At 41.6% G+C, this 24,542-nt stretch overlaps 3 protein-coding genes across 4 annotated transcripts in view; 2 read left to right on the forward strand and 1 right to left on the reverse strand.

The window, feature by feature from the left end:
• The window catches only part of nudcd1 (NudC domain containing 1), a 32,539-nt gene extending 30,620 nt beyond the window's left edge, over window positions 1-1,919 (reverse strand). Inside the window, exons 1-2 of the mRNA XM_076755323.1 lie at window positions 1,733-1,919; window positions 822-976 (exon numbers count right to left, since the gene is read on the reverse strand). Of these exons, the coding sequence (XP_076611438.1) occupies window positions 822-976; window positions 1,733-1,847 (270 nt within the window). The 5' untranslated portion in view covers window positions 1,848-1,919. The remainder of the gene's footprint in view (window positions 1-821; window positions 977-1,732) is intronic.
• Window positions 1,920-2,121: 202 nt separating this feature from the next.
• LOC143335726 (transcription and mRNA export factor ENY2-2-like) lies at window positions 2,122-3,825 on the forward strand. Its single transcript, XM_076755324.1, has 5 exons — window positions 2,122-2,242; window positions 2,345-2,419; window positions 2,510-2,580; window positions 2,707-2,781; window positions 3,557-3,825. The coding sequence occupies exons 2-5, from the start codon at window positions 2,352-2,354 to the stop codon at window positions 3,631-3,633; spliced, it is 291 nt and encodes a 96-aa protein (XP_076611439.1). The 5' UTR covers window positions 2,122-2,242; window positions 2,345-2,351; the 3' UTR covers window positions 3,634-3,825.
• Window positions 3,826-6,560: 2,735 nt separating this feature from the next.
• The window catches only part of pkhd1l1.1 (PKHD1 like 1, tandem duplicate 1), a 36,778-nt gene continuing 18,796 nt past the window's right edge, over window positions 6,561-24,542 (forward strand). The window contains exons 1-38 of one of the 2 annotated variants that reach the window (XM_076754860.1): window positions 6,561-6,615; window positions 6,935-7,030; window positions 7,215-7,292; window positions 7,561-7,705; window positions 7,814-7,922; window positions 8,027-8,084; window positions 8,164-8,257; window positions 8,524-8,577; window positions 8,726-8,799; window positions 8,889-8,931; window positions 9,277-9,347; window positions 9,446-9,556; window positions 10,769-10,861; window positions 11,867-12,132; window positions 12,229-12,320; window positions 12,433-12,592; window positions 13,311-13,446; window positions 13,556-13,699; window positions 13,864-14,018; window positions 14,236-14,346; window positions 14,542-14,691; window positions 14,917-15,041; window positions 15,124-15,287; window positions 15,486-15,655; window positions 16,978-17,110; window positions 17,782-17,936; window positions 18,302-18,424; window positions 19,376-19,481; window positions 19,941-20,048; window positions 20,142-20,306; window positions 20,441-20,562; window positions 21,213-21,345; window positions 22,379-22,571; window positions 22,753-22,895; window positions 23,099-23,203; window positions 23,546-23,731; window positions 23,872-24,045; window positions 24,213-24,418. In XM_076754860.1, coding sequence (XP_076610975.1) covers window positions 6,976-7,030; window positions 7,215-7,292; window positions 7,561-7,705; window positions 7,814-7,922; window positions 8,027-8,084; window positions 8,164-8,257; window positions 8,524-8,577; window positions 8,726-8,799; window positions 8,889-8,931; window positions 9,277-9,347; window positions 9,446-9,556; window positions 10,769-10,861; window positions 11,867-12,132; window positions 12,229-12,320; window positions 12,433-12,592; window positions 13,311-13,446; window positions 13,556-13,699; window positions 13,864-14,018; window positions 14,236-14,346; window positions 14,542-14,691; window positions 14,917-15,041; window positions 15,124-15,287; window positions 15,486-15,655; window positions 16,978-17,110; window positions 17,782-17,936; window positions 18,302-18,424; window positions 19,376-19,481; window positions 19,941-20,048; window positions 20,142-20,306; window positions 20,441-20,562; window positions 21,213-21,345; window positions 22,379-22,571; window positions 22,753-22,895; window positions 23,099-23,203; window positions 23,546-23,731; window positions 23,872-24,045; window positions 24,213-24,418 — 4,710 coding nt within the window. In that variant the 5' untranslated portion in view covers window positions 6,561-6,615; window positions 6,935-6,975. The remainder of the gene's footprint in view (window positions 6,616-6,934; window positions 7,031-7,214; window positions 7,293-7,560; window positions 7,706-7,813; window positions 7,923-8,026; window positions 8,085-8,163; window positions 8,258-8,523; window positions 8,578-8,725; window positions 8,800-8,888; window positions 8,932-9,276; window positions 9,348-9,445; window positions 9,557-10,768; window positions 10,862-11,866; window positions 12,133-12,228; window positions 12,321-12,432; window positions 12,593-13,310; window positions 13,447-13,555; window positions 13,700-13,863; window positions 14,019-14,235; window positions 14,347-14,541; window positions 14,692-14,916; window positions 15,042-15,123; window positions 15,288-15,485; window positions 15,656-16,977; window positions 17,111-17,781; window positions 17,937-18,301; window positions 18,425-19,375; window positions 19,482-19,940; window positions 20,049-20,141; window positions 20,307-20,440; window positions 20,563-21,212; window positions 21,346-22,378; window positions 22,572-22,752; window positions 22,896-23,098; window positions 23,204-23,545; window positions 23,732-23,871; window positions 24,046-24,212; window positions 24,419-24,542) is intronic. The other variant, XM_076754859.1, reaches the window with a different exon arrangement.

A 24,542-nucleotide genomic window follows, 5' to 3' on the forward strand; every position in this document is an offset into this window, starting at 1 on the left:
ACAGAGCGCGAGGCACCTATGCACAATGTGCCGAGCGATACCAACCCTGCGAATGCACGGAAAAGGCTCGGCAGGGACGATAATTACGGTGATGATTGTAATTAGAATTTGAGCGACACATTTTCATAAAGAGCCATTTAATAATGCAGCTGAAAGGCAGAAATACAGTCACGCAGGATTATAGTCGGATGATCATCATTCAGGCCTGTTTGAACATAATAAAACACAGACGTGAGACCAATTACCTCTAATTACCGTCACTGATGCCTTCGACATAAAAGAAGTCTCCTTTGAAAAGGTCACAGGGCTGATTTTGCTCCTTGTCTCAGCATTTTCATATCAGGGATTTTAAGCAATCACCATAGAAAACATGAGCTCATCTAAAGGCTGAATCCTTTGATGGGCAAGAGATGGACTAAAAAGTTGTGTTTTTCCCCAAACACTGAGACTCTGTGACTGTCTGCAATGCATCTTAAACAGCAGCAACAGCAAGTTAAGGAAACTATAATGAATCACATCAATATTGCAACTTCTAAAATGTTAATATTGTGGAATTTTTGCAATGGTAATTTTCTCTTGACGACACCTGCCAGAACTGCATCGCGGTGCTGTTACACAAGTATTTGGTCACCACCTACTGGTGTGTCAGATGCATTAAAGCCAACCAACAGCTCCACTGTCACAACATCAGAATCACATCCGATTCGTTTGATACGAGGAATAAACACACAGGAGTTTGCCTCACAGACGTCGGTGGAGGGACACGCTGACAACGAGGGAGTGATAAATGTAAACAACAACACAAAGGTTTTAAAGCTTACCAGGGTGACGGTGAGGCTGAGAACTCTTCCTTTGCAGTCCACAAACAAAACGCTGTCTTCATACCAAGGGTCTAAGTGGAGGTAATTGTACATGCCAAAAGCACGCATATGTTCCAGGGTGTACTGCGTGTCCTTCAGCTTAACCTCCTCCACAGCTGCAGGAGAGACGAACAAGCCAAAGGTTAGAATAAGGTACCTCCACTTTTATCAAAAGTCAGTTTGACTGTGTGTTTTTTTTTTTTCACTTTGTCATTTTCTGTGTTTCATGTGTGTTTTAATAACTCTCAGTGAGGTATTCTACACCAGTAAAATCCACCACTGCTGTGTACAGCAAGTCACTCCTGTCAAATGCAGTTAAAATACTGAATGCATGGCCTCCTTATGCCTCTTTTACAGGCTAAATCTTGCAACCAGTCGCTCTGTTTTCTAATTATATTTCATATCTGGGCTTTTGTTCGTGTCTTAGTGTCGTTTTTACTGCTGTGTGGTGAAGCCAAAGAGACATTTCCTCATTTTGGACAATGTAAAATCCTCACTAACTAACACTGCGTTCAACAGACAAACTGCATAAATGAAGCTATCTTTGCATATTATGTGTACGCTGTTATCATCGCCAGTGTCACTGCTTTTCTCATCATCTACAGTTTAAACTACTTCTCATTTTCTTGGGGACCCTCTGACCCCTCTCAAGTGTAAGTGGAGGACCTTGAGCCACTGGCTTACAGCTAGACTAGCTTAAACATTGTTAACATTGTTTAGTATAACCAAAATGCGTTTTCAAGTATTAGCACCGTGTAAGCTTGCTAGTTATGTTTGCTAACAGCTGTGACAGAAGTGATTTATCAGTCTGGTATCAGTGCTAAGCTAGCACTCTTGCTAGCTGTACAGTACAGTCAGTTCGTTTCTCTCACCAGCATCCAGCTCTACGTTATACGTTGGTATGGCGTCCAGAGACAACCTGTAACTTTCAAAGTTGGGGTCCAGCAGCTCTCTGTTGACCTTCAAGGAATAATTCGACGCAGCCATGTCTTTGAAATACAACTGACTTATCCACAAGTTGATGTGAGGGGAGCTGCTGATGTTTGAGAAGTGAGTGAGACACACGTTTCCTGTTTTGGCGCCACGGAGCCATTTTACAGAGGACACGCCTGGCCCGGGGGCTCATGGGAGTTTGAGTTCTTTGTATTTTCTCTCAAAGCGTCTTGTGTGCTGTAATAAATGTGTCTTATTTCGTCACGCTAGCAAAGATTATTCATGTGAAGATACTGCTCCTGATTTGGTCATTTTATTTTAGCGATGACGCAGTCAGTTTTAGGCAAATTAACCGGCGCTGAAGTGGAACCGTTAAGGTTTTAACGTTTTACACGGAACGCTTGTGTAAAGGGACTGTATGTTCCCCAGCTGATCCATCTCGACAAAAGGTAACGTCTACCTGATGGCTAGCAAAATAAAGCATTTTTCGTACCTTCCCCTGAAGCCGTTGAATCCAAACCGACGCTGCTGTTGTTTGTGCTTGTTTTCAGACAGATCATGAGCAAAGACTCGCAGATGAGAGCCGCAATAAACCAGAAGCTGATAGAAATGGGGGAACGGGAGCGGTAAGCAGGCTTTTCTCCTCAGCGATTTGGTCATGAATGGTTCTGAGGCAGCAGACGTTAAAATAATGTGAGCTAAATGTGTGGCCGCAGGTTGAAAGAATTGCTCAGGGCAAAGCTGGTGGAGTGTGGATGGAAGGATCAGCTGAAAGCACACTGCAAAGGTTTGTATCTGCATTGGTGTGTGTGTGTGTGTGTGTGTGTGTGTGTGTGTGTGTGTGTGTGTGTGTGTGTGTGTGTAATGGTCCTTCAGTGGAACTGGATGTCTGAAGTCACTGACTCTTTTCCAGATGTGATCAAAGAAAAGGGCCTGGAGCACGTCACAGTGGAGGACCTGGTCACAGAAGTCACACCTAAAGGCAGAGGTACAGATCTGCACGTGCGAACAGAACAGCAGGGGGTGGAAGAAGTGTACGAATGATAATCATAGTCAAGCTGATGAGCTGTCAGCAGGCTTCATTTCATCAGGATGGGTGTGTAGAAAACACTTTGGGTCAGTCGGTCAAACTTCTGTGAAGCGCACAGGCCTTTATTTTAAATCCTGGAGTACTGTGTACATTGTGAACATCGACTTGAAATAGAAATAAGCATCTAAAAATAAAAATACAAGGTACTCCCTATAAAAAACATGCAATATTTATGTTTGATTCAATGGTGCAGAAGAAATATGGAGTCTTGACTTTCTATATTTCACTCACTGTAAATATGATCTCACTTTAATGAAGAGCTGGAATGAACTGATGCAGAATTTCTATGTGATACAGTGAGACAGACAGACTGGAATGATTTTTAGAAACTTAAATCTACTAAATGGGGAAAATTATGGGAAAAACTGGATGTTTTAACAGGTTAAAAAGTGACTGACAGCTCTCTTTTTTTTATTGAAGAATCGAAACTTATGGCTCCATATGTGGTGCGTTTACTTCAGGCACGTCTCTGAACAGGAGATTTTACTCTGTCAAAGTTGATTAGCGCAGCGCATCAGTCAAACAGCGCTTCAGTAATCCTTCAGTAACGTCACATCAAAGACAAACAGAAAGGTTTCGCGGTAACTCTCTGTGCTGTTTCTCTGTTCCGAATCGCTCGGTGCTCGTCCCGACACACCGACACTTCTCATCTGTCTTGTTCTCTCCTCTGCAGCACTCGTTCCAGACAGCGTGAAGAAAGAGCTCCTGCAGAGAATCAGAGCTTTTCTAGCTCAACACGCAACCTTGTGAATGAGACGATTCCCGTCTAGACATTTTTTTACTCACTGTAGATCCACAATTGAAATCCAGACTGATCTTTGTTCTCATTGTGAGCAATGCTGAAGTGTTATCTTTATTTTGTATTGTGTGTTTTCATATTGATTTTAGTTTGTTATGCAGCAGTTTTGGAAAAAAAATAATAAAGTCATGCCTATTTTGGTCACTGGGGGTCCTGACTTTTTCTTGAATATTGCTGAAGTGTTGTTTGACCTTTTATAGATTTTCTTGTTTAAGCCAAAAAAAAAAAAAAATCCAGACTGATCAGAGCTAAAATAAGAATGTGCACAGTCTCTCATACAAGGCTGTGAGGCTCTTTAGTTCTTCAGGGTAAGAAGACAAAGACATCGTCAGTGTTATTACAGAGTGTTTAATTGTTGCATTATTTAGTTGATAAATTGTAAATCTACAAATGAATAATATGGAAATACATCTTAAAAAATCTATTCTTTAAATGTGTTTCTATATTTCATGAGCGTAAAATGTTGGTGATTCTAATGTTAATAAGCAACAATTTCTACTTTTTTCCATCATCCAATGCCTGATCTTAAAGTAAAAGTTATTTCCTGAAGAAAATAAAATGTGGTCAAACGTCTGCAGTTTGTCCTTCCAGGAAGTGTATTTGGTGTTTTCCTCTGAATAAGTCGAAGGACGTTAACCTCGTGCTCTGTGCATCGCTGCCTGAACCTGCTGGACAACATTTCTGCTCGTGTTCCTCGTGATTTCACACTTCATAGAAAGAACTTTGTCAGTTAATTGATGTGGAAAGTGACAGAGGAATTTACAGTATATTCTTAGACTGAGATTGTAGTTTGGTGCGTGGGCAGTGTGAGAGCTTGTGTGTTTGAGTGTCTGCACACAGTCGGCCCCTGTGTGAGCTTGTTGTTCTGTATGATGGCTGTCGATTCCTGGTTTTGCCATCGTGGCAGATCGCCCACACGGAGTCCTGGTCTGAATGCCACCGAACAAACAGGCAAATTCAGAAGATTTTGACCCACGACGCTGAAGCTCTATCAGTAGGTTTTGGTGTCCCAGGAGTTTCTCGAGTCTCGTTATGTAACAAAGCTCAACATTTCTTTGGGCTCTTCCCACCCAGAGGCACCTGTCAGCAAGTGATGTGATGTAAGTTAAACATCTACTACACCTCCTCCTCCTCCTCCTCCTCCTCCTGTGTAATGCTTCAATAGAACTGTCAACAAAGACCTTATCTAACATGTCCGATGGACTCAGGCAGCCTGTGATGAGCGACACTGCAAAGCTACACACTAATGGTCCTTTTTCAACTGAAGAAGAAGCCACAGTGAAGTTGACCTTTGACCTTTTGGATATAAAATTTCATCACATCATCCTATGAGACATTTGTGTGAAATTTTGTCCTTGAGTCTAAGGTGCATAACATAACATGATCTAACACACAGTAAGCTGTCCTAAATGACTGATTTGCAATAAATGGTAATAAGAAGAAGAGTAAGAGTAAAAATAAGAATTAGAAAAATAAATATGTACAATAAAAATGTAAAGATTAAAAATACGTAACTGATGTAAGCATTAAAATGTGTGAAAGAAAATGTCTCCACCCCGACAGCAGCTAAGCAGACCGAATGTAGCCGAGAGGAAGAGCTGTATGTGACTTTGAGGTAATTCTTTTATTACCTTCTTATCAAAACCTTGAACAGCAAACTCTCACGACCACTTGAGGCTGCTAAAGTTGCAAAGTTTTCTCACTATCAGCTCTCACCCATCAGCTAATCTGTCTCTCTGTTTGCTCCCTGATGTAATTTTGTTTGTTCTGATTACGCTGAGTTTCATAAAGCGATGTCACTGTTCTGCTGTGGAAGGAGCATGAATGTCTCAGGACCGCAGGAGGCTATAAACCTCTATCTGACCTTTTTTTCCCCTCGCTATTCAGAGACTGAAAATCTCCAGAAAATCTGCTGATATTTTTGTTAAAACAGGAAATTATGTAACTCTGTGAGAGTGTTGAATGAAATGGGGAGAAGACGATGACATTGAGTGACTGTGACGACGAACACAGAGGTGACCGAATCGGATTTTTGTCCGTTCAGCATCTCATGATAAACTAATAATATACTGATGCCTTGTATGGCATGAAAAGTTAAACACTTCCTGTCAAACATTGCAAAAGTTTATGTCGAAATTACACAGCTGTAAACATTCCTGAGTGTCGTAAGTAACTCCGTTCCATCAGACAAGAGCCCACTTGTTTCTAAGGCACCACATAGTTTAACACCTGCACACAGCATCACTGTGGAAGATCCTTACATGCTGGGTTACATGAACATAATAATGTGGTTTCTCCCATCAGAAACAAGCTTTTGCAGAATTCATACTCTCACAAAACTGCATCAGAATTGAACATTCAAAGCATCACAGAGGTGCAGTTTCTTTTAGGGTGATTGTGCAGGATTGCATGACAGTGTGTGTTTCCATTATTTTGTCCACACCTTGAAAAATGTTTTTCTTTTGTCATGATTACAACCCAAACTGTTGATGTTATCTTTCATATGACATGCAGAGGGAGGTGTGGACACAGTAACTTGGCAGTGCAACATACACACAACACACATACATAAAGGATCCGAATGCTTCCTCCACCACTCCCCACAGACCCTGACAAGTCTACTTTGGGCTTTTTATAGTTTCACTTCTTCCTCTTCACTTCCATCGAACTCATGATTTAGACCCCTGTCCTAATTTTGACCCAGTTTTTACTGTCTGACAGGAAATGACAGAACATCTGGTCTGATCTCAGCGTCACTTTCAGACTGAATTGGTGATGGCTTGATCTCAGCAGTCTCCTCCTCCCAGTTTCAGGTGAGAGGCGGATCACTGGCAGCCCTATAAAGACTTAAGTGCTGTCCCATAAACAGGCAGTGTTTCTCTCTACCTGTCAGAACACCTGAGCCATTTAACTGGAAAACGCGTTTTCAGCAGGTGGACTTTTTCATTTTTACATCTCTTTTCAATTGAAAATAGAATTATTTTCGCAATTTCTTGTTGCAGATTTAAATGACTGCATTTTTATAATAATCTTGTAGTGATTTGGGTCTAATCTCAAAGTTTTTACCCATCACAACTGATGCTACCTTGTTATTCACTGATTTTCCTTCAGAGCATTTTGTTATAATTAAACTGATGAATCAAAACAGCCTGAAATATGATTCATTCTGCCTGATACGGACCGTCTCAGAGCTTTACAGACATTACTTAAAAAAGCGTGTCTGTACTTATTAAATGTTTTAATGTGTCCCAGCAGCGAGCCTCGTGAGCGGCAGACAGCAGGGAAACTGCAGGATGGAGCGCGCGTGGAGGCCGGCGGCTCTCCTCCTCGCACTGTGCTGCTACAGCTGTGGTGAGTAAGCGGATACAAAGCACAGCAACAATGAAAGTCTCAAATAAATAAATAAAAATAATAAACCTTTTCTTTAAACGAGTCCTGTACGTGTAGATGCAAGTTTGCGTCTTTTTAATTGCGCAGATCGCCCAAATGTCCTAACCAGTCTCCTCTAACCAACGTGTTTTACATGTTTCAGGTGCTCAGCGCGTTGACTACATATCTCCACGTCGAGGAAGCGTCGGTGGAGCTACACGACTCACCATTTCAGGACACGGTAAGAGATTTAATCCTCCTGAATCCTTGGATCCCCAAATGGTGACGCTTGATAATAAGCGGTAATCAGGAGGTTAATGGCGGAAAGTTAATGTCCCAGTAGTTGCAGAATATGGCCATGCAGAATAAAGCATTAATAAGTAATAATAATGACTAATAAACAGTCAAAATGTGACTAACATGCATGCTACTTACCAACTAGTTAATGGTGAATATGTGTACCTTAAAATAAAGTGTTACCAAAAGGCATTATTTGGCACTTTTTTCAGGTTTTGCCCAGGAGAAACAGTTCCAGCTGAATCCAAAAGACGATAACTTTGGCAACCGTGTGACCCTGGTGTCAGACACCCTGTCCGTCCCCTGTGATGTGGAGAGAGACTCAACACACAGCAACCAGATCCTGTGTTACACCAGGTAGCCTGCAGGACGAGGGGGCTGTTCATTGAATGTACACAATTTTTATAAAGTGCGTACACCACACGTGTGAATCTGTCTAAGATGATTAATGTCTGTCCATCACAGACCCATGCCGAGTGGTCAGTATGTGGTCCGTGTCAGCGTGGACGGTGTTCCCTTTCCTGACAGCAGCATATGCAGAGGGGCGTACAAACCATACCACTGCAGCTTCTATGTGAGTTTGCAGCGAATGCAACACAGACACCTTCATTTAGAAGCTCCTGCAGTCAAGTTTGAGCTGGTTTCTAACTGTCTTTTACTTACTGTAACTCTCCTCAGACTGTCTGGTATCGCACACCGACTATCTACTCTATGAGTCCAGTCAGTGGTCCTCCAGGTACAGCTCTTTCCCTCTATAGCATCAACATAGAGTCCATTTTAAACTTGATATCAAACACAATTTAAAATCACTGCAGGCACCTTGGTGACACTTCGAGGACGGATCTTCACTGATGTGTATGGCAGCAACACCGCCAAGAGCTCCAATGGCCTCAACGTCAGATTTCTGAGGTACAAAAATAAATAAAACATCCATAAGCATTCAAAATATTCATATTACTGTAAAGAAATTTGTCCTTCACACCCATGTATATTTTTTTATATGAGGGACACTTCTGACTGCTGTATGATGATATCCTGTCAATATCGTTTGAAAGAAGGCTGATTGACCCAAAATAAAGGCTAAAGAATAATCCATGAATATTAAAATGTAGACTCTCAGATTTAAAGGATATCCTCGATGAGTTAATTGATAAATATGATCTTGTTTATTGCAGATCCTACATGGGAGGGATGCCATGTGAGCTGCTTAAACTGGGGTCTGATGAACTGTAAGAACTTTGTCTAGATGTGGATTGAGTTTGGAAATTAAATCACAGGAAACTGCACCGTAGATATAATAATAATAATAATAATAATAATAATAATACATGATTTGGTATTTTGAGCAGTACTGAAAGTTTTTAAATGTTTTCAAAGATATAACCTGCGGCTGGACTCTGAGAATTCACACTGGGGATACATGAGCTGCAAAATGACGGGAACGTATGTTGGTAAGCTGGTTTTGTTTTCTATATATAGTTAAAAAATTTGTTTTGAAACTGTACAAACTCTCTGAATAATTACGTGTTGTTTCCAACAGGGCATCACAACTGGACTTACATTCTTGACAGTGAATTTGGAAGGTAAAGCATGGCTGACTTCATGATTCAGTACTCCAATTTTTATTTTAGGTTTAGTCAACCTTTGCAAGTGCAAAACATTCATTTACAAAAATGAATGAAGCTGATGTGGTCAAACATTAAATATATTGCGTTTGTGCTGTTTTCAGTTGATTAGCAAATGATCACATTCTGTTTCATTTATGTTAATTTCTTTTTTGGAATCAGGGTTGTAGATAAAATGAAAAGATATTAAGCTAAAACAGCTGCTGAAGATTTGACCTCTTGCATAAAAATTGTTTCACTTAGCAACAACATTCTTGTATGAACGGCTGGAATAATATTTATTGATATCTTTAAAATCTTTAGGAGTTTACCGGACAAGAACCTGTACAGGGTTTCAGGACAGGGCAAGCTCTCCATGTTTCAGACCTTTGCAGGTACAGTAAACAGAAAGTTCACAATGAAAATGTCAGTTTTCATAAGTACTTCCTGCGTAGTACTTTAATACAGTGAAATGTTTATGCCTTATGTTCAGAGGTGACAGGAGTCTCCCCATCCCAGGGAAGCGTCATGGGTGGAACCTTGCTGACCGTCCACGGTCGCTTCTTTGACCAAACCGATCGGCCAGCGCGTGTCCTCGTCGGAGGTAATCGCCACCATCAGACTGGAAACTTACCAGAAACTCCCCACCTGTAACCAGTTTTAATACCATGACAACATTGCTGATATTGTTTTCACACAGTACAAACTGTTCAGCATGAACAGATGAATGTGGAGCGTGGTGAATGTGGCCATAATCCTTTTCATCGCGACAGAATGTGGACACACTCTAAGCCACAACAAACAAACGAAAACCATAGAGTTGTTGCAAAGCAGAAAAAGAGTCTCAGCAGAGCTTAGAGACACAACAGACCGTGACGAACGAGCCGGTGCAGTCTTTCATAAGACTCCGTGGGTCATTTAACATGTTGTAGACATTAAGCAACAGTACATATTTGGAAATGAAGGAAATGGATTTGCTTGAATGTTTGACACCATCATAAAATCTGGCAACGAAGGATAAGTAGAATTAACATTATAAAGATGATGAAGGTGATTAACTGTGATCAAATCTTGTGCTTATAAGCCATCACAAATTCATACAAATCAGATACAGAATGCAGAGTGTCCAAAAATCCACTTTAGTTTTTTGTATAATTTTTCTAATGTGGATTTACAGACCTTAATAAAATTCATATATCACTGATAGAGACTGTGGAACTTCAGCCAATCAGACAAATCAAAGTATCATAAAGACTTCTTATATATTCCATCTTCAAATTTTCCTCATCCGTACACTATAATATCACAGCAGTAAAAGGAGGGAAACATATGCAAAGTATTGATAAGCATCCTTGAAAACATATAGAATACTATGAATATAAGGGGCGTGTATTACAGTGGTTCCCAGTCTTTTTTGCTAAAGATCTCTTAAAGCAACTTGTGAGTCCTTATTACTGGTTGCATATGTCCAAACAGAGGATTTTTTTCTTTATTTCTTGAGGCCTGGAGAGGCAAAATAAATAATTCACAAGAAATAAAGGAAAAGATAACTTTGTGTTACAAAAATTCAGCAAAGGCACAAATTGTGGTTTTATATTCAGTACCTTTAAATAAATCTGTCATTTGTAAGTGTGAAAAATACTACCAATACAAAGTCAAAGTTTCAGTTGTGTTTCAGCTGGAGGTGAGTAGATAATGAGTACATTCTGACTTTAACTCTTCCCTCAAGTAAAGTCTGCTATTGTGTTTTCTTGTCAGTGGAAAGTGTGATGTGAGCTCAGACATGCTTTCAATCACTGTCGCTTGTCTCCTTCAGGCCTGCCGTGTCAAATCCAGAGTGTGTCCGATGACAGAATAACATGCACGACTGCCAAACAAGAGACAAACCAGAATGTGACAGTCTACCCAGGTGAGAACACACCTCCTCTTCTTCTTCTCGTTTGATGTCATGCAGCCGACACTTGTCTTGATCCATCCTGTTGCCTGATCTTGTGCATTGTCATTGTCTGTTCAGATCAGCTGATGTGCTGATCTCTAGAAGAATTTAAAGCATCTGTGCAGGGTGTCAACAAAACTGCTGTCATGAAAAGGACAATCTGATCCCATCATTTGTCGCAAGTCATTAAGACTTTGATGTGCTGCGTCCTGTAACAAGAACACCTGTTATCTGAAAAGCACATATTTGTAATCGTCTGTCATAAGATCTCTCCTGACCTGACGTCAGCTTTTCAGGATTTTTTTGACGTAAGATGAACTTTAACCGTGGCTGCTTGAAACTTACCCTTTGAGGCAGCTGGATTTTCAAGATCAACAGATCACACAATCACACAACAGGAGAATTTAAGCACATGTGGCCAAACCGCAGTGATTCAGACCCATCAGCATCCTATGAAGAGCTACTGGCAGCTACAGGCACGGTTTAGACATGGCAACAGTTCATTCAAAACCAACAAAGAGGTTGGCGGAGATGCTGCTGTAGCATCAGTTATATCAGAACTGGAGAGTATTTCTTCACTGAGAGACGTATTTTCCCTCTGGGAGTTTCACTCTCCTATGACCCATGTGATTCAATGGCATCTATTTGAAGTATGCAGCATGCAAACAGTGCTTTTGTTGATGTTGGATTCTGCAAATAATGTTTCATTGTTTGAACGCTTGGCTTTAGCTGAAAATAAATCATGTGAATTTGTTTTGGATGTAACTTTCATTCCTTTTCTGTTTATTTTTACTGTGTAAAGTGCATTACAGTTTGCCAGTCATTTCTTATTATAGATGCAACAAATGAATGTTCAGCATTTTTGCTTGAAAAATGACTTATCAGATTCATTTTCTGCTGGTTAACTCCTTGATTAATCCGCTAATCATTTCAGCCTTAATTTTGGTTCACTGCCATTTATTTCCATTTTAAACCCAGGTGGAAGAGGCTTGAAGATGGAGGTGTGGAACAACACAAGACCTCGTTACCTGACTGACATTTGGAGCTACAATGAGAACACAACTGGATACTGGACAGAGCAGATGGACTCCATGCCTTTCGTCTTTTCTAATGAACTGAATTATTTCAGCACACGATCCAGAGGCTTCCTTGTCCCTCCAGCCAGCGGCAACTACACGATTTACCTCCATTGTGATGACCGATGTGAACTCTACCTCAGTAACTCCAGCAGCCCAGAAGATAAGGTATGAAATTTAGGTGCTGTATGTACAGTATTATTTTGTGAGAAACAGAGCATCTTTCTTTCTTGTAACATGTTTTTTTCATAACCTCCACTTCAGGTTAAAGTTGCTTACCAGCCGTATTACGTCTCAGATTTCACGAAACTGGAATCACAAAAGTCTAAAGTTATGACTCTTGAGAAAGGAAAACCGTAAGTACAGGACGATGGCTCTAATGAGCCCTTGAAAACTACAAATCATTAATTCATAACAGGCCTATGCTCTTGGTAGCTTATAATTACAGTTTCCCTTAATGTTCTGCAGCTACTTCTTGGAAATTCTGCATCAAGAATATTCCGTAGTAGCTAAAGTCAGCATTGGCTTGTTCAACCCGGAGAGTTCATTTACAGAAGACCAGACTGATGATGCTGTCAATGAAGTTCAGAATATCGTGGCTGAATACGATGTGTTCGATGAGGAACAGGTGTGTATCGTTGCTAACCTGTTGCTAATCTGTCGCTTTGTTACCTTAAACACATCCCACACTGCTCACCTCCCTATAAGTACTGGTATGACACTTTGCAAAATACTACACAGCTCTCTTACCTGCTAAATATGATGATACAGCCAGCAGACTGTTAGCTTAGCTTAGCACAATGACTGGAAATGGAGAATAAGCTAGCTGCTTCTATCCAAGAGCTAGCTAGCTCCCACTCCATGCTAAAACATTTTGTGTAGCTTCAACAAAAAAGGTATAATGTGTTAGTGTTAGTGTTAGAGGAGGTAGTACAGACAGACATTTTTGGCTCAAACAGTGCTAGCTAACCGTTTCTTCCTGCTTCCAGTCTGTACACTAATGCCTGGTTCTAGCTTCATATATTAGCTACATCCATATATAGTGGTCGATCTTCTCATTTAACTCTTGCTGAGAAAGTTAATAAGCACAGATTTTAAACAAATAATGCAGCTTTATTGATTGGAAAAGATTATGTTTTCCATCTATTATGCTGCTAGCATTATTGCTAACACTGTTGCTCTCCTCACCTTCATGTTAAGCTCACATCTGCTCGCCAGGGTTGAATGTAGAAAATCAATAAATGAATTAGATGTAATTGTAGTGGTTTGAGGAGCAGTGCTCGATTCAGTGTCCACCTCCTCCTCACCTCTGTGCCTCACCTGTGCTCATTCTCACTTTTACGAAGGTGGTTACCTTTAATTCCTGGCCCAGCGGCATCACTGGAGTCAAAGAGGTCCAGAAGCTTACCATCAGCAGCAACTGTGCCAGCCATCTTTGTGGGAGCACCTTCTTCAACCTGGGCTACGGAGACGCAAAGACCGGTAATGACTGTTTTACAATTAATTTGTTTAAAAAGAAATCCTGCACTATGACTACATACATTTTTAGCATTGGTAGCAACTAAAGGAAAACCTCAACCTGTCACTGTAGGACCAATACCAGTGAGTGCCTCAGCAGCGGTGGTGGAAGTAGCCTTGAACAGCCTTTGGTCCATCAAACCTGACACAGTCGAGGTCACCAAACAGGATGATAGCCAAGGATCTCACTTCACAGTCACATTCAATTCTGACAGAGGTATGAAGGGAAAACGGGTTGAAATGTGTGATTGTTACACATTCACATGCAGACATGACTTCAGAAAAACTTGAAACTTTTTTAAACTGTATGTTATCATGTACATGATTATATTCATATTTTTAATACAACAGTCGATCTTGTGTTTTTTTTTTTGGCGACAGGGGATTTCAAACCTCTTCACTATGAGGTTTTTGGCTCTGACACCAACATCACTGTTGCTGAAGTTACAAAGGGGAAAAGCAACATGGAGACCTTCACTCTGCTCTGGGCGGGGGTCCCTACAAAGCCCATCGCCTTCAATGCAACTGAGGCTGAGGTCTGTTGTGTAGAAATGCTGTAACCTGAAGTCTCTCTGCCTGTCTTTGTCCTCAGACAAAGACATCCTGAAATAATCATTTAATAATATGCCATTTGATTTCTTAAACTGTCTTGTCAAAACAGATTCTCATGTTGGACTGAAGTTGTTGCAGATGTGGTCGCCTGTACAGTGTAGAAACAATACTAACATCCAGCTTGTGTGATTTTGAGAACAGGTGCAGTCCGCGCTGGAGGACATGATGAAAGCCGATTGTCCCGATGAGATCTTGACCACCGAGGGGACTGATGTGATTTACTTCAATGACTTTGAAAATGACAACTCTCAGGTAGGCGGGGACAAAAGCGAACATATTTTATACTGACTGTTGTCTTTAACCAATGTGAGTGAAAAAGCTCACAAGCTCTCTTGACTTTTTGTTTCGAGTGACCTTCAACAGGTGGTCGATTCTTTGTACCTTTAAACCTTTGAAGAGCATCTGATTTTGGATTCTCACAGTTTTCTGATTTCTGGCACTCCCCAGTTCAACAATGATGAGAAAGGCACTCCAGTGAAAAACTCAGGTTTCTGTGGTCAATGGTCGCTGAAGAACGCTGAGATTCTTTTCAAGAACACTTACACCAAAGTAACTGGTGGCACCTACGGACCAGTGTCATTGGACAAGCATCCAACGGTAAAACACACAAGTCTTTTATTTATTGTTGCTCATTTTTTATGTTTTCTTCAAATTACACTGTTAATAGACATATGGATACAAGAAGGTAGGTGGTAAGTGTGCTAAACATGCTGGTTTGGCCCTTTGCTCCCACTGTATGCAAAAGTTTATTGAACTTTGACTCGCTCTTGAGATTAAGACAAGATGAGTATTTCTAAACATTTTCCAATCCTCTTCTTCCAGCTCTGCTTTGCATACAAGGGAATGTTGACGGATGAAGTTGGACTGAAGTTCACTTACCTCGACAGCAAGGGAATAACCAAAACAGAGACCGCAAAGATCACAACTCTCTTCAATAAGGGCCACAAGTCAGTGACAACCATGACGTGATTTTAATTTGTCAGATTCGGGATGCGAACTTCTCAGCAAAGTTCAATTATTTCTTGACAGATGGAGCTACAAATGCATGGACCTGCAGAGTTCCCTGCAGACAGAATATATTGGAAGCCAATACAGTCTGCTGGAGTTTTACCTCTACAAAGACGTGTCTGGTGCAGAGTTCTATGTGGATGCCGTTCACTTGGGAAAGAGACCCACCACAAGTGATGCAAATGGTACAAAGCTTGATAGCAGTGTTGAATTTGGGTAGCCGTACTGCAATGTCAAAGCTAGCTGTTGTTTGGAAGTGGAATCAGACTATATCCTGTCGTTCAAACTTTCTATGTATTAAAATTTCATACTGATGTGTAACAGTAGGCCTGTGCAGATGCTGCTCATTAAAGGTTTTATTCATCTGCGTTGTTTCCTTACAGCTGTTCCCAACAAGAGGAGACCTCCACCCTTTGAGAGCTCTGGTCATTCCTTCGAGGTCATTGCTGTCAACAAAGACATATCAAATGGTTCACATATCAGCTACGAGATCAAAGCCACACCGGTCGAGTGCGCTTTTGGGTTCCCCCTGCTAGCAGTTGGCTTCCTGCAGGTAGTTGATTAACTGAATTCATCTAACAATATCATGTTAAAGACAAGTGACATTCATCTTTATTTTCTGCTGGAAAACACAGATGTATTGTCTGTCCAGTTTAGGTTCATCTTGTTATTTAGAACCAGGAAACCCAAAGTGGCAACCACCTGTCAATCAATCAGACACTCCTAAAACATCCCTCCTCGAGCCTCAATACTTCCTTAAGTTGAGTTAGTAAATGAGAGAAGAAGGGACTTTCCCATTCTGTCCGATGGAACAACAATGGGCAGTCTCTAGTCTGCCCGGTTTGTGTTTCTTGGGAAATAAGAACCACACAAAGAAAAGAGCTGGGGTCAGAAATCAAACCTGAGTCTCTCTGCTGTGATGCAGAATCTATACAATTCAAGCAAGATAGACAGAAAAGGTAATTCAAGTATATACCAAGCTGTAGGATTTATCCTGATATTAGTTCTTTGAAACAGCAAATACAATGACTTTCCACAAAGAAAACAGATTTAAGCAACAGCGTTGCTGCAGCAGTGTGACTCATAACAAGAGGAAATGATCTGTAGCCGACGGCCATGTGATATAACGTACAGTACAGAGAGGCGCCACAGCGATCGTGTATGTGTCTCATGCCTCGACATGCTGTACAGTCATCATTTGCCTAACAGATTGCAGTGGAAGCAGTGACTGCTGTGTAAGGACTGGCATGGAAATGTGTGACTGCAGGGTGCAGTGTCTATTGTAACATTTGCCTCAATTAAATCTGACAGTTTACTCCATTGTCATGCAGCAGTACTTGTAATGTTTCTAAAAACTGTTTGAGTTTTTATGCTTAGCTAAGCTGATTTATTTCATGTTTATTTTTAAGAGTCAGTGACAAAGCAGGGACCAATGCCAAATACTGTACCGCAATATAGGCCCTTGATGGCCCTTTAAACAAAAAACACATTCAAAACTCCCATAAAGGTCAGTGAAAATCACTGGATCACTCAAGACGACTGATCTCTCTTTAGAGGCAGTTTCAACTTCAGTTTAAAATGGTGCCGTTCGTGATCCATGTTGAGTTGTGTGTGTGTAAAGTTTCCAAACAGAGAAAGAGGTCTGTCCACTTACATCAAGGACGTAATTATGGAAAAAAAATAGATGTTTCAGTCCAGGACTCTGAGCTGCATTTCCTGTATGAAAGATGCTTTACAAATAAAGTTTGTTATTATCACAGACATTAAGTATGGTGATGTAAAAACAGACACATCCCATTTAGGACTGTGAGAAGCAGCTTGTGTTTTATAAAACTGATAAAAGGATCTTTTTAATCCTCCACTTGTATTCCACAGATGTCCAACAGCAGCGAGGACACGGCTGAGTTCAGGGAAGGAGCAGCCACCGTCACCATCACTCGCCCTCACAGAGCCACCCCTCCTCTGAACGGCACCTTTGATTTAGAGATTTACGGAGGTCGAGCTGAAGGTAGTTCACACGGACATGTGTAGTATTTGCATTTTAACAAGTCTGCCTGTCCTGGCTCGATGCACCAGATAGGATCGCCCACAAGGTTAAACTCCCTGTGAACCAAGGCTGACTTTTAGCGTGCCTGTGTGCCAGTGTCGCTGTTGTGGTGATGAGAACCAAACATTATCCCACAGTAAGTGCTGTAGACGAGATATTTGGGCAGTTTCCAAGCCCGGAATCTCCCCGGCCATCAACTGTGATAACATAATGACAGCAATGACTCCGACAATGAGCCATCAGTGATTCACAGATGACAACAACATGACACTTTGATTGAGTGCTTTGACTTTCAGTTGTGAAATCATTTCTATTATTAACCATCAGAACCTATAAATAAAAACACTGACAAGGTCAGATATGCTGACGTGTTTCTAATTTTCTGCTCTGGTCCCAATGTAATACTATTACATTATATTTATTTGTCTTTGAGATACTGATGCAAAACTGTACTGGCCTCTTGTCATTTTTCAGTCCATACTGGGGCACGTGGACCATCTCAACATCCTGCAAGGAGACACTTAGAAATGTCTCTGAGTTTGAGGCAGACATATCATTCCATCCGCTACTACATGCATTCATGCTGTACAGCATATTTATAGGTGTCTAACTCATCCAGTGCTTGTTCTCAGATCTGTCGGTGGACATCAGTGAGGAGGACCTGAAGTACGCTCTGGAGGGAATCGCAGGGATGGGTCAGGTCAGCGTTTCAAAGCAGGGAAGCTGCAGACGGCCCAAGTGGAAGGTCGAGTGGCTCACGAAACCCGGAGACCAGCCTCTGATCCAGGTCACATTCCACTTCTTATTTCATTGATATTTCATCGATTTTTATAGTTAATTATGGTGCATTGCCCAAAGACTCTTAATTCCAGATATAGTAGCTGTAGCAGAAGTCATAGTAATAATTTGGCATAAATATGAGTCAGATGTGCATGTTTACTGACGATCATCACCCTCCTGTCCGTAAAACCAGACACAGTCAATATTCCCTTGATTCCTTTCAGAACTTAATATCTTTTCAAAATGTGCTTTTTTAATTTATTTCTTTATATTTCTATACATTTTATTTTACCAATTCATTAAAGTTTCGACAGGCACAGAAAGACCAGCAGCTGGTTCTTGAGTCCTCATTTCCTTCTGCTCTCATTACAGGTTAACGGCTCGTCGGTTGTCGGTGAAAATGTAGTTGTTTCAGCCCGTGAGAAGAAAAAGGGAGGATTGTTGATGCGTAGCCTGACAGGAGATCTCCTCCGCGTCTGGGAAACACAACCACAGGTACAACCATGAGTCATAAAGCCTCTGGCACATCTGGTTTTGGGTTTCAGCATTATGTGCACTGGTGGAAGTATTCAAGATCCTTTACTACAACACTGTGAAGTACTCCACGCTATTTCACTCCTGTAGATGTTTGAGGTTCAGCTCATTTGAACTACTTTATAAACTATTGGCTACTTTAATCAACAGCAATGCTTCATATTCTGTAAGATCATCATATGTTTGTAGCCCAGCTGTCCTGTGAAAACCATGTATCTCTAAAAACCTTCATGAGCTCAAAAAAACAGCCTGTTTTCAGCTTTGTGACGATGCCTTTTCCAGCTGATCCAAGAGGCTTATTAAAGAGTTTATTTAGCTGAAGAAGGAGGAGAATTTTCTCAAGCCGTAAAGGAAAACTTCATCAATTCAAAATCAGCAAATTTGGAGATACAGGGTTTTCACTGGACAGGAAGGGTATAGAAAATTTTAATCTGAGAAGTAAAAAGCCATTAATGGTGTCAGAGAATTATAGTGGAGTAAAAAGCACAATATTTGCCTCTGAGATGTAGTAGAGTAGAAATATAAACTTACATAAAATGAAGTCCAGTACTTGAGTAAATGTACTTAGTTACATTCTGCCTGTGATTTTCTGTCCATGAAATATTTGCTTTGGTCACTGATGGTTACATGACGTGTTTGCTTACCCTAAATCCTGTAGAACAAGTCCTGTTTTTGTCTGTAGCGTTTCACAATGCAGCTGTATTTGTATATTTCATGCCTGCAGGCGGGATTTGATTGATATGTTTGCATGCTATTAACCAACTGCTTTGTACTGAAGCGACTGGCAGATACAGTCCTCCATTATTCTATTGTTATGACTGTTGTGGCATAAACTTCCCATGGAAGTGGCTCTTCCAGCCCAGTGCGTCATTCTGTTAAGTGACTGTGTGTTTTTTTAAATGCTGTTTGCAGGTCGAGGTTTATATCAACGGCATCCCCTCCAAGTGTTCTGGTGACTGTGGGTTTGAGTGGTCTGACGACGCGACTCCAGTCGTGACTGGGATCAGCCCGTCTCAAGGTGTCCTTCTGAAATATTATTTGTTCTGTCAATACAAGGCATTATTGGTTATTGATGGATTTTAAGGCGTAATACACACAAGCAATTTAAAATACCTGCGCTGACATGCATACATGTTACAGTGGTTACCAAATAATTGGCATATATATATATGACAAACCACACCAGAGCGGGCTCGACAGCAGACTGAGACCCTCCTTTTCGAGCGGTCTCAGTTCGGTTGTTTGGGCCTCACCATGGTTTGATTGACAGCTTTCACACCAGCGGAACTGAGCCAAACTAACTGAGCAAACAGGCCTGAGTTCCTTGTATCTGAACCAAACCAAATAGGTTAGGTATGAAAGCACTCAGTTATATAACATTTCATTTTCAAGAACTGAATAAAAAAAAAATAGCGAACTTCAGGCTTCCTGTAGAAACTGTGGCGAATGTTTTATCTATCATCAAATCACTTTTTAGGATCTCACGGCCTGGGGACTCTTCTGACTGTCACTGGGACGGGCTTCAGCAGTGAAAATGCCTCCATCTTGGTGGGGAAGGCCAGGTGTCACGTTGAACAGGTCAACGGTAAGTGAAAGAAGTTTGGAGACTTGAATGCATCATCGGCTGTTTATCATCTAGCGGGAGCAGCTCAACCAGATTTTGTCAACTGTATTCCAGCGACCTCTCAGGTGTGCAGACTGAGCAGCGCCAGTGCTGGTGTTTACCCCGTGCGGGTCAACTTCCCTTCTCTGGGTAATTCACGCTACCTAGACGACGACATGCTCCACTTCAGCTACCAGCTCATTGTTTCCTCATTCTCTCCGCTCTCTGGAAGTGTGGCAGGTAAGCCAAAATCAAAACCAGAATCACTTCCTCTAAAATAGTCCTGTGGTTTGGTGCCGTGGGAACCTTGCAGCATGTGCAGTTTTAGCAAATACGCTCATGAATTTCATTGCAAATGCAAATTCTTTTCTCAGGAGGCACACTGCTGACGGTGAGAGGTTTCAGCTTCAGCCAGAACACCACAGTTACTGTCGGCGGTGAGGAGTGCGCGGTGGTTCACGCCAGTGACACTGAGCTGAAATGCAGAACACCAGCAGTGAGTGTCGAGACTGCAAACTTCTGTTTTTATGGGTGTTGTTTTCATGCAGTATCTAATAATTCAAAGAGCTGTAGAGCTTACTAAACATTTTTCTACATCAATAGAATTGCTATAGTATCAGTGTGCAAAACCTTATTTATTATACTTTTGATTGATTTATGTATCTCACTGATTCTGATATGATTAGCCTACGTGCTCATTTTTGCTGTGACCACAAATGGCAATAACAGTAAAATGTACGCTGCGTTCCAGTACCCAAACTTCCATACCATTTAGTTAGGCAGGAAAAGATTTAGCATGTCCCAAAATGTAGTATGTCAAAAGCAGCATGGCAAAGGTGCCAGCACGTCTACCTGCAGCTTTCACGGTGCCGGATGTATGAGCAGGAGCATCAAAGTTCAAGGGGCGATGTTATGACAACGTGTTATGTGTGTGTACTGCATGCGACAGCAGTCTAAAGGCTAACATAAGCTAACATTAGCCACCATAAGCTATCGGTCACAGCAGACCAAATAAGGCTGCAGCACAAAGTGTTTTATTGAACATGAATTAATTTTTTCATTTCTAAGTTTCGTCTTTCAAACGTTGCGTAACTTTATGATTTGACTTAATTATTAATACGTAAATGCTCATTTTGCTCATTTTAGGGAGCTGCAGGATCAGAGAACGTCACAGTGATGGTGGGAAACATGAGTCAGACAGTCAGCAGCTCCTTCACCTACGACAATAACCTCACACCCCAGATCTCAGGCCTGAGTCCCCAAACTACCACTGTGACAGGTGAGCTTGAATTTATTTTTCAGTGGCTTTTATGAACTCTCTTCATGTACTTAATAACCTTTCAGGAGGTAGGATGATTATAAAGCCTTACTGAGATGGATAAACCCAGACGAGCGCTTGGATTATGTTCCTTGGCTCAGTTGAATGAATAGTTTAATGGAGAGGGTGGTTTTTGTCAGCAAAGGTCAGTAGAAATTGTATCTGTTTGGTGAATGAACACACGCTAAGTCTGCAGTCTATTCTCTGCTTGTTCTTTGTTTATGAGAAGAAAAGGATTCAGTGTTCGTTATAATGCTTTTGTTCTTGTGTGTCTATCTGTGCATCCAACAGCTAATCTCACATAAAACTGGACTCATCGGCTTAATATTTTCTGTGCACATTTATGGCGATTGACAGTTTCTGAAAAACTTTATTGACTGTTCTGTTTTACGGTATGTTGCCATTGCTGACCCCTCACTCCTCTTAACCACAAACCACAAGCATCAATCAGCTGCATCCGTTTTGAGTCCTGTTTCGTCGCAGGACATCGTAGCAGAGGGCATCTCTGGCCTTAGTGACTAAATTAAGCGAATGCGAATTAGTGAAACTGGCATTGATGACTGATTGGGGAAGCATCTGCATTCGCTGTGTATCTCCACTCATTTAATCAGGTTTTTCTTTAATGTGTCACCTGTCTGTTTGCGTCTGAAGGGAAGAGGAATAGCGTGATGGCTCCACTGTCACCAGGAGCTTAAAGGAGCATGTCAAAACCTTTTGTCGTCACTGTCACTGTGTTAGTTTTGTTCCAGTGTTGAGTTATGTTGTCTTGCAGGTTTTTTCTGGTTTGTCCTTTGTTAAACCTTGAGAATCTGAGCTGTGGAAACTAACGTGTTGACTAACATAATTACAGTAAACAGTACAGAAGCATCCGCACAACAGCGCTACCTGCTAATCTGCAGGACAATCAGTTCTACTTCGAAAATAAAGAGGTGACAAGTGCTAATTATCTTGATGAACGAATGAAACTCCTCTGTTTTTTTCTCCCTTTGTGTAGGCCTTCGAGTTCTCACCATCCAGGGTTTGAACCTGGGAGGACAAGACAATGACAGCACGGTGTTTGTTGGTGGGAAGGAGTGTGTCACCATGCAGTGGACGGAGACAAACATCACCTGCAGCCTCCCTGTGCTGCCGCCTGGTCTGTACAAAGTGGATGTACAGGTTGGAAACAATGGTTACCCCCAGACGAGGTACAGCTACTGTCAAAGACATTTTCACAGCAAGTGATTTGGAAAAACTCTCACATGCAACAATCCGTCTGTTAGCGTACCAACTGAAGGAATGCTTACAGTGTCTTAGCTGTGTTTTGAATGTGTTTTGAATCAATCAATCAATATCTTACCTTATCTTTTCTGCTTTGTCGTTTCACAGTAACGGTGTGAACGCCACCATTGAATACATCCTGGAAATCTACAGCATCACCCCACTGTTCAGCTCTTTCTTCGGAGGAACCAGGCTGACTGTTACTGGATCTGGTTTCAGCAACGACACCTCTGATAACAAAGTCCTCATTGGTGAGCAACATGAGGCCCAGCAGTTTATCAGAAATGTCATAATTCAGTTGAATCAGTGGAATTGGTTGTCAAAGTGATGGTTGAGGGGAAAACTGGGGGCTGGTGGTGATCGACTGTGTCTAACAACATGCAGATATGGAAAAGCAGAACTGAAACGCAGGTTTCATGTATGATCTCATGTGCTTTGTGTTGGTTTGCGACAGGAGGAGCTGAGTGTGAAGTGAAGGCCGCCTCCAAGCATGAGCTGCAGTGTGTTACGCAGTCGGAGGAGAAGACCCACATTGTCACCAACCAGGGATCCCACCATAGTAGGCTTACGTTTCTGCCCTTTTTGCAGGTGTCAAACTAAATCTGAGTCGACTAAGCAGAGAACAAAAGAGAGAAGATTAACTTACTGAAAACTGCTGCAAGCAAGAAAGCTGTCACCTGTGGATTAAATGTGACTGTACATAGAAACTGTTTCAGAAGGAAAGCATTTCAAAACCAGATTGACCTCACTTTTTCTGTAATCAGCCATATTTAAAAAAAAGGATTTGCAGGTTATTTGAATCACATGTTGCTTAATCTCACGCAGTGAAGCTTCTCCTGTGTGTGTTTCTCTACGTTTACATGTGTAGTGTTTGCAAACTAACATTTGTCTGTGTTTCCAGTTTATGGGCAGGGATACGCGTGGAGTAATCCCTCACTCACAGTGCATGTTGGAGACACAGTGACTTGGCGTTGGGAGGCTCCAATGTTCCAGAGAGTCGGGTACCGGGTCTTCAGCGTTTCCAGCCCAAGTGGCACCACCTACGAAGGGGGGCCATTCAACAGCGGAGAGACCAAGACAGCCAAAGGTAGAGTCCCTCAACAGAAATGAGTTGTTGAGCTCTTATGTCACACCTTTCAACACACATGAGAGCCAAATGCACAGCGTGTTTCAAATGCCTCACGATTTAATGTCGAACATTTACAATCTCCCCCTCACACCCCGCAGGGTTTTTCAGCTACCGTTTCGCTCTGCCCGGCGTGTATTTCTACAGCAGCGGCTACATAGACGATGCCAACGTCAAGCTACTGCAGGGAGTCGTGAAAGTCAAGCCTTTGGAGGAGAAGCACAGCAAGATCTCTGTCAGTGTGGGAGGCGTGGAGGCCAGACATGTGGCAGGAGGTACATGTAGAGATGCTCACAGTCAGCATGTAAAAATCAAAGCACAGGTGTTATTATTTATATTATTCGACTTATTTAAGTTTGTATTTGAATGTTTTAGATATTCAGGACAAAAACTCAACAAGAAGTTTAGAAGTAATCAGCGGATAAAACTGTTTGCCGTTCAGGTTCTCATCGCGTCTCCAGAGCAGCTCCGCAGTGCGTCACCTCCTCACAGTGCCAACAGTCCAACGAGTCTTCAAACACCTTTTCCATCAGCACCTCCACCTGCTCCACCCCCATGGTCTACTACATCTTCCCCAACCAGGGCTCGTACCACCAGGTCATCCACATTCGGGGCAATGGCTTCAGTGACATCGCGTGCGCTATTGAGGTTAGCAGCATTTTCATCCTTATATATTAAAAATAGATAAAATGCTAACATAGTCAGTCAGATGATAATTGCTCTTCTTCTGGTATTTTCTTCTTTATGTTGTTAATGAAAGTAAAACAGAAGT

Source organism: Chaetodon auriga, chromosome 17 (genome assembly GCF_051107435.1).
Source record: "Chaetodon auriga isolate fChaAug3 chromosome 17, fChaAug3.hap1, whole genome shotgun sequence".
Lineage (NCBI taxonomy): Eukaryota > Metazoa > Chordata > Actinopteri > Chaetodontiformes > Chaetodontidae > Chaetodon > Chaetodon auriga.